The sequence below is a fragment of the Rhodamnia argentea genome, chromosome 10, assembly GCF_020921035.1.
Source record: "Rhodamnia argentea isolate NSW1041297 chromosome 10, ASM2092103v1, whole genome shotgun sequence".
In the NCBI taxonomy this organism is placed as follows: domain Eukaryota; kingdom Viridiplantae; phylum Streptophyta; class Magnoliopsida; order Myrtales; family Myrtaceae; genus Rhodamnia; species Rhodamnia argentea.
In genome coordinates, this window is record NC_063159.1 from 11,901,795 (window position 1) to 11,912,510 (window position 10,716).

Sequence of the window (10,716 nt, forward strand, 5' to 3'; positions counted from 1 at the left end):
ATTCAAGGCGGTAAACTCGGATGACGCTCTAGCCATGGGTGTCGCTCGAGATGTAGAGCTGAAAATCGGTGAATGGAAAGGAAAACTCTCATTCCAGGTAATCCCGCTTAATGAATACAATTTAATATTGGGTTTAGAATTCTTTGATAGCACGAGGGCGATGATTGACATGAGAACTAGGTGGATCATTATCCCGAAATGCCAATCGGTGGTGCTGATGATTGATGGGTTGACGGAGACCAAATCCATCTCCACGATTTGACTCGTGGAGGGAAGATCGAGAGTTGGGACGTCTATGATCAAGTTAAGCACTAAATCAGACCTTTAGAGAAGCCGAAGGTAGAATCACCAACTTAACATGGAATGCCAATCCATATTCTCTTTCCGGAGGTGGAAAGCTTGCCCACCAAAATTGGAGTGGCCAAACCACAGAAGGAGCCCGAAGAACCAAGTAGCCATCAACTCTCGAAGCCAAAGAATAAGTGGTCTCAAGGATGAAAGAAGCGACAACAAGAAGTCGGCAATCAAACACCCCGAGCTGAGAGCACCGAGGACAGTGCTCAAATGGGTGAGGGATAATGTCACGGATCAAATAAAAGTGCCACGTCATCAATCCGAAGGGAACTCATTAAAGCCATTAGATTGTAAGGGGACTCAATCTCTACCATCGAATTTGATTGACAAGGATTGATGATCTCAACCGTTGGATGAATCTCATCTCTATCGTGGGATTAATGTGATGAGGATCACCATCCTCTACCGGTAGATCATGTAAATCTCCACCTTCGGATTGACTAGACGAGGATTGACTTTCTCTACCGTTTAGATCAATGGTTGTAATAAGAGGCTATCTAGTATAAATAGATGAGTCATCTCCATTATTTGTATCATCCACTTCAATTAAGCAATACAAGTATTTTAAAACTTCTCTCTACGATCCGGGTGATTCGAGTAAGCAATCTTCATGAAAAAGGCTTAGTTTAGGTGCTCCAACGATCCAAGAGAGTATAAGTCGTCGCACGGATCGACCCTCAAAAGTCAGACTGTGACACGTGCACGGACAAGGGCTAGCCGGATGTGAGTAAGGGCAAGAGTCGCATTCTCATGCAATGGTAGCTTCTAGATTGGGCATGTATCCTCATGCGACCACTCCTAGCGAGGGTTACTAGCCCAATCACTGTCTCAACTCTTTCGATAAAATTACAAATTTTAGAAGGACTTGTCGATATGTTTTGCAATTGAGTTGATTGTCACTTAAGAAACAAATCAAATTGATTAGAGGGACGAAAAATGTCTAATTCAAAAGGTATAAGGGCTTAATTTTTTTTTTTGGATCGAATAAGAGCTTAATTGAACTATGACAAAAAAAAAAGGGCTTAATTGAACGAAATTAGAATTTAAAGTGGTCAATGTAGGACTGTCTTTCACATTTTCCCCTAGATGAGTTTTTCATGGACAAGGGGATGAAATGTAGCACTGGCGGTGGCTACAAAAACTGGAGAGCTCGAGTCGTGGCTGTTCCGACAAACAAGCCAAAAAGCAAACGAAGAAGACAACCTCGACAGCTCGAGTTCGTTATCGTACCTCGTACCCCAAAAGGAGGAAGTCAAAATACACAGAGAGAGGGCGAAAATCTTCCCTCTTTACTGTTTCAAATCTACAATCTCAAGAATCAGGATGAGCAGACTTCGCGCCAGCTCGAGTTCTGATCTCAGCTCGCTCCGTCTCAGCTTCAGCTCCTCGATCAGCTCGCGCAACGACTACTGTTGTACCCCGACAATACCCACCATTTCGAGTACGTATGGTCTCTATCTGCGCGAAAATGCTATGCGTTTCTGGGTGATCGCATCCCTCGATTCCTTTTACCTACTTTCGCTACCGCTTTCGCCCAGGATCCTCCGCGCGAATGTCCGTACGTTGTGCCGTTCGATTCCGTCCTTGCATCGATATACACAAGGTGCTCCCTTTTTGCTAAGGCCTTATAATGGTTTGAAGTTTCGATGAAGTAGCTTCCTTTGGTTGTTTGTTACTAGTGCACTTCATGTATGTTCCGAGTATCTGTTCTTCTGTGAGGTGAAAAAGACCAAAAAAAAACAGAAATTTGGGGGGTGTTTTGCTATCAAAGTCTCTAACTTTATGAGCTTTCAAAGAGTGATACTTAGTAGGTGTATGAGTAACTGCTTCCAAAATTTGTTTAGGAAGTGATGCGTCGAAATTTGAATGGGTATTGGTGGGTCTAGCATTGCTCTTCAGATATGGTGAATTCCCAGATGGAGACTGACTTGGTTGTCCCTGAAATGCATCTTTGATTTTGCATAAGGATGTTGTGGTTACTGGAAGTATTTTTTTTTCCTCTTTTGACTTCTGTGATTTTATAAGTCGATAACGGCTAATTCGTTTCTTCTCATTCACATTGACTTAGTTCATTGGCAATTGTTCCATCCACAATTTTGTATCTTTGGCTGCTCCATAAATTGCATTTATGTCAAGAGCTTCCACGAGGATAAGTTCCATTTGTCTCTTTAAGTTGCCTCAGAAGTCAATTTTGCTTAAATCATTATGTGACCTGTTTTATTGCCCGTTGTTTTTCATTTTGTTAAGAAGGCCCGTGCTATGGTTGAATGGAGGATGTTGCTTGTTCCTTTCAATTAGGTGTATCATTTGTTGCATGGTCTTCCATGGAATGCAATCTGCATCTTCACTTGGTCACTGTATGAGCCAATTGATCAGATTCAATGTATTATTGTCAGGGTAAAGTGAAACAAATTGTAGGGTCGACCCTTTGTGATTTGACGGATGGTGACTCTGCTCCTGTCACCAATTTCGAATCAGACGCATCTTCGGCAGAGTATGCAAAATTATACAGAGAAGATGGCCTAATAGGTGGTCATGTAATCATGCTTGGAGCAGATTCTCTAAGCAAGGCTGCAACAATTGAAGCATTGCATGCATATCCTGGTACGTTGAGTTTTCTTGTCATTAATTTTACATACTTGCGCAATTGCTTATATGCAATTTGTAATGTAGCTTAAGTTTTTGGCTACGAATACAAACTCGATAGAGTATTAGATGTTAACTGTTCCACCCTTATACCTTGTCCTTAAATTATGAAATGAATTTTCCTCTTGTTTCTTGTTTTGCAATTCAGCTACTTCTGTTTCGCTAATGCTGGGCATAGAAAAGGTTCATGCACGTGATTCTAAATGAAAATCTGGGCTTATGAGATACTAAGGTTTACGGCTCTTCTCCTCAATAACTTCTCCACCTTAGATTCCCAGACTGTTTATATGTAAAAGTGAAAGAATGCTTTCTGACATCTGCAAGGCTTGGTAAAAACATATCGTTCCATGCTATTTCTGAGCATGTTTATCTTCATTGATCATGGTTTGGTGGTTAAAAGCCTATGACTACATTCCTTCTTATCTTATGGTGGATGCTATCACCTGTAACTTACTAATGTTTCCTCTGCTGAACTTATGGTGAGGACTTCCTTATGCTAGGGGGTCTGCAAGTAGGAGGTGGAATCAATTCAGAGAACTGTCTGAATTACATAGAAGAAGGGGCAAGCCATGTCATTGTAACATCAGTATGTCATTGTTACTTAAGTATACTGTTCTCTTACGCGGAAAAAAATGCTCATCATTTTTCTTTTGACAGTCCTTTTTTGGATCTTATTTCCTTTCACTGTATTGCTAGGTATTTAGGGAAAGCAGGGGATAAAAAAGCAGTAATTATGAGTTTTTTGAAAGGATAACTAGTTTCCAGATCTCACACGAACATATTGATTCAAACTGTTTGATCATACAAGATGTAGCTTTTTGATGGTGTCATTCTCATGCTTGTTTACTCACACAAACTCGGAGCATAAAAAAGCATTCACATTTCTTATTGATGGGATTGAAATTGAACATTATATCTGTCATACTTCTGCATGTTATCAAAACTGTACTAGTGAGTGCAATTGAGCTCTTTTCTTTTCGTATTCTTGTTTCAGTATGTGTTCGATAATGGACGAATGGACCTTGAAAGGATTAAGGATCTTGTGCATGTGGTGGGAAAAGATCGTCTGGTGTTGGATCTTAGTTGCAGGAAGAAGGTTTGATATATATTTTTTTTCTTATATGAATTTTATATAACTTAAGCTTTTGCAAGGAGATTAGGCATAAACGGTTGGCATATCTTCTTTGGAGGAACTTTCGATTTCTTAAACTTTCAAGTTAGTGCCATGTGCTGAGATATGGGTGAATTTTACGTTGGTGACAAACTAGCTAAACAAAATCTTCATCAAAGCCAATGATTCTTTTGGTTTTTTTCCTTTTTGGGTTCTTTTGTTCATTTGAAGTTATGTTACATTTGCTGCTGGTTTATGTCCAGGAGGGTAAATATGCAATTGTCACTGACAGATGGCAGAAATTTAGTGATGTGTATCTGGATGAGAAGATATTAGAATTTCTTGCCGGCTATGCTGATGAGTTCTTGGTCCATGGTGTTGACGTGGAAGGAAAAAAGTACGTTCCTATGATTCCTTCTCCACCTATTAAAAAGGAAAACCCTTCTCTGCTTTACAACTGCACCTCTATTAATGCCTTGGTTTTGTTATTGTCTACTGCTATTAACCTATCATGTGTGGCAGTTTTAAGAGATAGCAATAGTTATTAGATGTCACTGTTTTTGTCACCTTGAACTGTGATTAATTATTCTTACTGCTGGAAGACTAACACAAGGAAGAGGAGTTTTGGTTTTCTGTGCTAGATGCTGAGCCTTTGTTTTTTGAAACTATGATAAGAGTATGTCAATCTGGTAAAAAGCATTATATTTAAATTCACATGATAATTTGCAAAATTCAAACATGATTTTGTTAGATAAATGTTTTAACTATTTTTCTCCACACTGACCTAGAAGCTATCAATTTTTTCCTTGGTGGTGTTCTGAGCTTCATGTATACATTCTTTTTATGTTGCGAAACACTTGTAGAGGGGTGCTGTAAAGACATTCCTTTCACATGCTAATAAATCTCTTCTTCGTTCACCATTTATGTGACAAAAGAACATATACTTGACCAAAAACACAATATGATTTTCTTAGATAAATCAAAGAAAAGAAGTTTCTGGTTGTTCTAAGTTTTTCCCGTAAATTTGTCTTTAATCTGCTGTAAAATTCAGATTTTGGTTGTCATGACTTATAGCTTCTTAATATAGATATCCTTTAGCTCATTTTTCGCACTAGTATAAAAAGCCTATTTCTCTTCACTCAATGATGTCGAGTTTCCTTCATAGTAGTCTTTGAGTAACATTAAACAAGTCCATAAGCCATCTCTTATGAATCTCTTAATTAAATGGATGCTCTTTACTCTTACGAGGACATAGACATGTTTGCAATATTATTTTTCATTGTACTGATAAAATAGTTCCTTGATTTGTCCCTAGAATGTGGAATTTTATCATGAATTTTCAACTAATAACAGTTGGGCGGTCAGTCAATGCTGTCCATGACAGTAGTCAGCCTCTGCTTTGCAACTTCGACTTTCACTATAAGTTAATAGATCCCCTTGTGCTCTGCAACTTCAACTTTCACTACATTTTAAATGTACTTATCTCCATGAATCTTACCTTGAATTCTTGTTTACTACAGACTAGGAATTGATGAAGAGCTTGTGGCTTTGCTTGGCAAGTACTCTCTGGTAAGTAGTACGTCAATTACCACTTGGCGAGTTCTTTGCTGGTATCTATATCCCTTAGTTATCATTTGGTTCACACTGTTTCCTTCCGGACTTAATGTTACAAATTCATTCAATTTGCCATAAAGATAAATATTTTGCATGTGTAGTGCATAGATAGACCAAGACCTGAAGTTTCATGAATCGTCTGATGGTGAGCCTCACCTAGGCCTCAGTAGATTTAAGATGTGGCAAGTCATATTATGAACTTTTTCTTTTTTTGAACATCCTAATACCTTTTTGAGATTGCGGAAATGCTATTCTTGTTTCATATTTGTTAGCAGGACTTGTGTTTTCATCTCATCACCGAAAAGAATCCCTTTTCGTTTCACTCTGCTGTTTATCTGTTGGTTGCTGGGCATCAAGTGTGAATGTGCTGCATGCAAACATTGACATTAGCCTGTTTTGGATGTCAGATTCCGGTGACCTACGCGGGCGGTGTCACGGTAATGGAAGATCTGGAGAGGATAAAAGTGGCCAGCATGGGCCGTGTGGATGTGACGGTAGGAAGTGCTTTGGATATTTTTGGGGGGAACTTGGCGTACAAAGACGTCGTGGCGTGGCATGCTCAGCAGCAGGCTTTGCCTGTTTAATCCTCTCTTAACATTATCTTGTGATTCTTTGTATCGATTTGGCTGGTGGCTGTGATCAGCGACTTCTATATTGGGTTCTGGCTAGCCTATTCAGAAGGCCGTTTATAGCACTAAAGATCATGTAGACGGTGGAGCTATGAACCGGATTGAAAATGAAGTGTGTCACCAAGGCCTTAGTTTGGATCGGGTTCGATTTCTTGTCCGTCTTCTTTCTGTTTAGGCTTTATCAGCATGGATTCATGAACCCAGAACCCTTCAATGCTCGAGAAGCAAATGATTTAACAAGCTTGCCAATCACTGAAAGCAATTGATTTGGCCAATTCTTGGTTAAATCCATGAGTCGACAGTTTCTATTGCTTTGAAACACGAGTCTTATGTTCTAAATCCAACGTTCCAAATGGGTGATTTTCTTGATTTTTGGCTAGCCCAGCACCAACTCTTCGGTATACTTCTTGCCAGAAGTATGCGCGATCCCATTGATAACGAGCGGGACCAAAATCCTAACCGTTTTTACTTCCTTTTCGCCCCCTTCTTTTCCTTTTCCCGCCACCCCTTTTGAAATCCCGTCACTGTAGCTGATATTCTTCCGCCCATTTCCCTGCTCATCTTCTGTGTCTCAGCTTCAGCACTACTGTGATGTTCGTCCTCGTTCGTGGTTTACCTTTCAATGGAGACGCAATTCTGCTGGAGCTTTGACGCTGTCTTTAACATCCTGTCTTCATCTCGCGGTCAGCCCTTTTCCCTATTAATCATGGATACATTTACAGTGATTGGTACGTCTGTACAGGCCGGGAACTCTGTAACGTACCAGTTGCGATCCCCTGAACCTGGGGCAATAGTCGGAAAGATGAATAGGGCCATAGAGGAGCTTCTGCAACTTAGCAAGAGTGCTGTCAAATGATCAGATAAAAGCCACGGTTGGGTAGTTGATTCGGAGCATTATTTAGTTGAGAGATTAAATTGAACGTGCAGTAATAGTTCGGGAGTGACATTGAGTAAAAAAAAAAGGTCTAGAAATAATATTGTCTGTCAAGCTAAAATAACAAATAAAAATTTAGGGAGGACCGGATACACGTGCGCGCACGCAGCCACACGAGCGAAGGCGGTTCCCGGCGAAAAGCCTTGACCACCACTCGTCCTCCTCTGCAACTGCCACTGTCCCACGCCTCTCTCTCCGCCGTGACAGAAATTTCGAATACTGTCGCTCCCAAATCCTAAACCCTAAAATGATCGTGTCTCTGTGCGAGCCTTCGTCATGGGTCGGTCCATTCCTCTCCAGAACTCTCCTAGTCATACCGACCTCACCATCTTCCAACAGATCGACGAGCGCCAGCTGCGCCATCGTGAAGCCCATGGCCGCCAACCGAGCAACCGTTTCTCCTCCGCCCAAGCGGCCTATCTCCGCCTTCGAGGCTCGGGTGACGCTCGTGTTCGCTCTCGCTTCTCAGGCTTCTTCTCTCTCCCAGCGACGTACATGTTTTCCCATCAAACTCTCGTCTTTGTTTCCTCTCGTTTCTCGAGCGTGAGTATGTGCGGGTATGTGTTGGACTCAATTTGGTCATCGTAATTTGTGGTGTAGTTCTGGCGGATTTCGCGACCGAAACCGCGAAATACGTGTTCCCGAAGAGGTTTGAGAGCCGCAATTTGGAGGAGGCTTTAATGGCAGGTACTTTATTTTGCCTTTTCCTGTTGGAAATAAGCTCGAATGGAGTAGTCGGGATAATTCAGAAGTCTAAGCTGTGTTTTTCCGGGCTTCTTCTTTTTGTTACACTGTCCTGTTTCAGTTCCAGATCTTGAGACGGTGAAGTTCAAAGTTTTGAGCAGGAGAGACCGATATGAAATAAGAGAAGTGGAGGTATATACTACGCTTGGCGTGCACGTTCTTCCTCTCTGAGAATTTATGTTTCCTTCATTTAGTCGTGCTTGCGATAAACAGCACGTTTTGGTTGAGCATGTGCATGTCTATCGGTTCTCCGTGCACGAGGAGGATTCTGGTTAAGTTTCTCCTCGTCCTGGTCTTGTTATCCAATCACTGCTTTCGTGTTTTTGCCTTCTTGTCAACACTTCATCTGGTACTTGTGGCATGTGAACAGCCTTACTACATAGCGGAAACAACAATGCCTGGAAAGACTGGATTCGACTTCAACGGGGCTTCTCAGTCCTTCAATGTTTTAGCTGAGTACCTCTTTGGTAAGGTAATTTAGCACTTCCTTCAGTTACCTTCTCTATCTGGTCGCAAAAATGACCGTTCTGTTTCTTAGCATGCTTGTGGATCTTTGTTTAAATCAGAACACAACAAAGGAGCAAATGGAGATGACTACCCCTGTTTATACACGCAAGAGTCCATCTGATGGAGAGAAAATGGAAATGACAACACCTGTAATGACAAAGAAGGTGAGTTTTCCAATATTCTTGTTGACGTCAAGTTTGACTTTTGGAGGTTCTAGGATTTTACGCTCCTGGTTAAATGCAGTGCGGTTGAGTCTATGCCCACCCGAATGCAATCCCTGTTAATTCCTCAAAAGAGTAGGGCATTGGCTGATTGTTCATGACGTCAGGGGGGCACATTGATCTATTGACATAAATAGTGTTTTAGCTCTAGTTTGGGAATCTTAAACTCTTTTCTCTGCAATATGTTGTAATTGTCACTTGAAAGGATACTTCACAGCTTCCAGTTTCCTATGCTGAACTAAGACAACTGCTATGGATTCTCCTCCTTTGGTTATGAAGAACTTAACCCTGATATGCTGTGTTAATTTTCTTTCTGGCAGCGAAGTATATATGCTGAGATGTTTCAGCTTTTTCATTTCAGATTTTATTTGCTTCTTCATTATTGAACGTAGGTGAAAACTGAAGGGAAGTGGCAGATGTCCTTTGTTATGCCCTCAAAGTATGGTGCGAATCTACCATCACCTAGAGATCCATCAGTAAGGATTAAAGAGGTTCCACAGAAAATTGTTGCTGTTGTTGCCTTTTCAGGTTTGTTCTCTCCATAAACAGATAAAGCTCGACCTACGCAGCTATTGATTTCAAAGAAATTCCTTTCTCCTTGGAAATAGTTTTACATCTCGAATTGCATGAATAGAAGTGGTCATAAGTGCAGTCAGCATGATGTTTAAATCAATATTGACCTTGTAGTTAATATGATATGACATATATGCATTAGTCATATGTACATGTAACCTTCATTTTTTCCACGTGTGCAATTTTTTCTTTTGGTAGAAGGAGTGCAATTTGGTAAGCATTCACCCTTTCCCATATGTGCATAAACCTTTTTGAGTCACCATTCATGCTGCTTTTATTCTTCTCGGCAATGTTCTATCTTCAGATTCTACATGGACACTGCACTAGTTACATAATATGGTGTTTTTGGTAATAAGGAATTGCTGGCAGGAATCAATTAAATTTCCTAAAAAAATAAGTTGGCTGTGTCTCTCTCTCTTCGAAATCAGGTTTTGTTACTGATGAAGAAGTTAAACAACGGGAGTTAAAACTTAGAGATGCTCTGAAAAGCGATGGAGAGTTCAGGGTAAAAGAAGGTGCTTCTGTGGAAGTTGCACAGGTAGGTCCGGCATAAGTTTCTGGGAAAATATTGTTACCGCAAACTTTTATTAATGAGAGGTTCTTATTCTTTTATCTTTTGTTAAATGATTGCAGTACAATCCACCTTTTACGCTACCTTTTACACGTCGTAATGAGGTTGCCCTGGAGGTGGAAAGGAAGGTACAGTAGCTCCTCTCTGGAAACCCTAGAATTTGGAGGAATGGTGTATCCTCTTATCCTTTGTCAAGTATAAACTACCTGTGTATACATAGAGGTGAAGGTGGTTACTTTGAGCCAAATATATTTTGTAAACCGGGACTATGTGGAACTGGGGGTTCTGAATGTCCTGAAAGACTACTAAATCTCATGTAAATGGAAACTCTTTCATAGCTAATTGTATGCTTAAATGTGCAATCATGTTATTATCTCTAGCTATTAACGTGGGAAGCCTCGTGTACCTAATACGGCAACGTTTTAAACCGTCGGAACAGAGGAGTCAAATTTATTTGATCTCAGTGCATGAGTGCAGCTACTGAAAGCTGCTGGATCATGTGGGCCTCTGTGAGATGCACATGATCCAATGGGTGTTGTACCCTGCACCAGTGCCTCTATTAAGTCTCACGTCCTTCACTTATTCATCGCTAAAGAAATCCCAAAAAATGGCTCAGGCACTGGAAGCATGTAAGTCTGCTCTCGGAGGAGGGGTTGATAGTTATGATGGTAACTAACATCTAATTTTTTCCGTTAGATCACAAAGTCTTACGGATATCATTGCCAGTGTCTGCTTAATTTAACGTTATCTTGTTAAGCAATGATCACATTGGTATTTAGTAGTGTCTGCATGCATCCTATAGAGCTCCGATG

General features: G+C 40.7%; 2 protein-coding genes across 5 annotated transcripts; both read left to right on the forward strand.

Moving 5' to 3' along the window:
• The first annotated feature begins 1,484 nt into the window (after positions 1–1,484).
• Positions 1,485–6,607, forward strand: LOC115753856 (1-(5-phosphoribosyl)-5-[(5-phosphoribosylamino)methylideneamino] imidazole-4-carboxamide isomerase, chloroplastic). 3 transcript variants are annotated; one of them, XM_048271725.1, is made up of 8 exons: positions 1,485–1,795; positions 1,893–1,957; positions 2,751–2,958; positions 3,501–3,586; positions 3,995–4,096; positions 4,375–4,508; positions 5,632–5,687; positions 6,133–6,607. In XM_048271725.1, the coding sequence occupies exons 1-8, from the start codon at positions 1,678–1,680 to the stop codon at positions 6,318–6,320; spliced, it is 957 nt and encodes a 318-aa protein (XP_048127682.1). In that variant the 5' UTR covers positions 1,485–1,677; the 3' UTR covers positions 6,321–6,607. The 3 variants fall into 3 exon arrangements, with proteins under 3 accessions (XP_048127682.1, XP_030548546.1, XP_048127683.1); XM_030692686.2 differs by having other exon boundaries at positions 5,632–5,680; XM_048271726.1 differs by having other exon boundaries at positions 5,632–5,721; positions 6,133–6,270.
• Positions 6,608–7,393: 786 nt separating this feature from the next.
• LOC115753857 (heme-binding-like protein At3g10130, chloroplastic) lies at positions 7,394–10,259 on the forward strand. Of its 2 annotated transcripts, none has more exons than XM_048271768.1 (8): positions 7,394–7,779; positions 7,889–7,975; positions 8,124–8,164; positions 8,403–8,504; positions 8,599–8,703; positions 9,153–9,288; positions 9,762–9,871; positions 9,967–10,259. In XM_048271768.1, exons 1-8 carry the CDS (start codon positions 7,536–7,538, stop codon positions 10,039–10,041), a joined length of 900 nt encoding a protein of 299 aa, XP_048127725.1. In that variant the 5' UTR covers positions 7,394–7,535; the 3' UTR covers positions 10,042–10,259. The 2 variants fall into 2 exon arrangements, with proteins under 2 accessions (XP_048127725.1, XP_030548547.1); XM_030692687.2 differs by having other exon boundaries at positions 7,396–7,779; positions 8,094–8,164.
• The last annotated feature ends 457 nt before the right edge of the window (positions 10,260–10,716 follow it).

Bases quoted from the DNA above. Each gene is read 5' to 3' on its own strand.
- LOC115753856 (XM_048271725.1), top strand. From the start codon at position 1,678: ATGAGCAGACTTCGCGCCAGCTCGAGTTCTGATCTCAGCTCGCTCCGT. The intron at 3,587-3,994 runs GTATGTCATTGT...TTCTTGTTTCAG, and splicing joins GCCATGTCATTGTAACATCA to TATGTGTTCGATAATGGACG. The intron at 4,097-4,374 runs GTTTGATATATA...GTTTATGTCCAG, and splicing joins ATCTTAGTTGCAGGAAGAAG to GAGGGTAAATATGCAATTGT.
- LOC115753857 (XM_030692687.2), top strand. From the start codon at position 7,536: ATGATCGTGTCTCTGTGCGAGCCTTCGTCATGGGTCGGTCCATTCCTC. The intron at 7,976-8,093 runs GTACTTTATTTT...GTCCTGTTTCAG, and splicing joins GGAGGAGGCTTTAATGGCAG to TTCCAGATCTTGAGACGGTG. The intron at 8,165-8,402 runs GTATATACTACG...GCATGTGAACAG, and splicing joins ATGAAATAAGAGAAGTGGAG to CCTTACTACATAGCGGAAAC.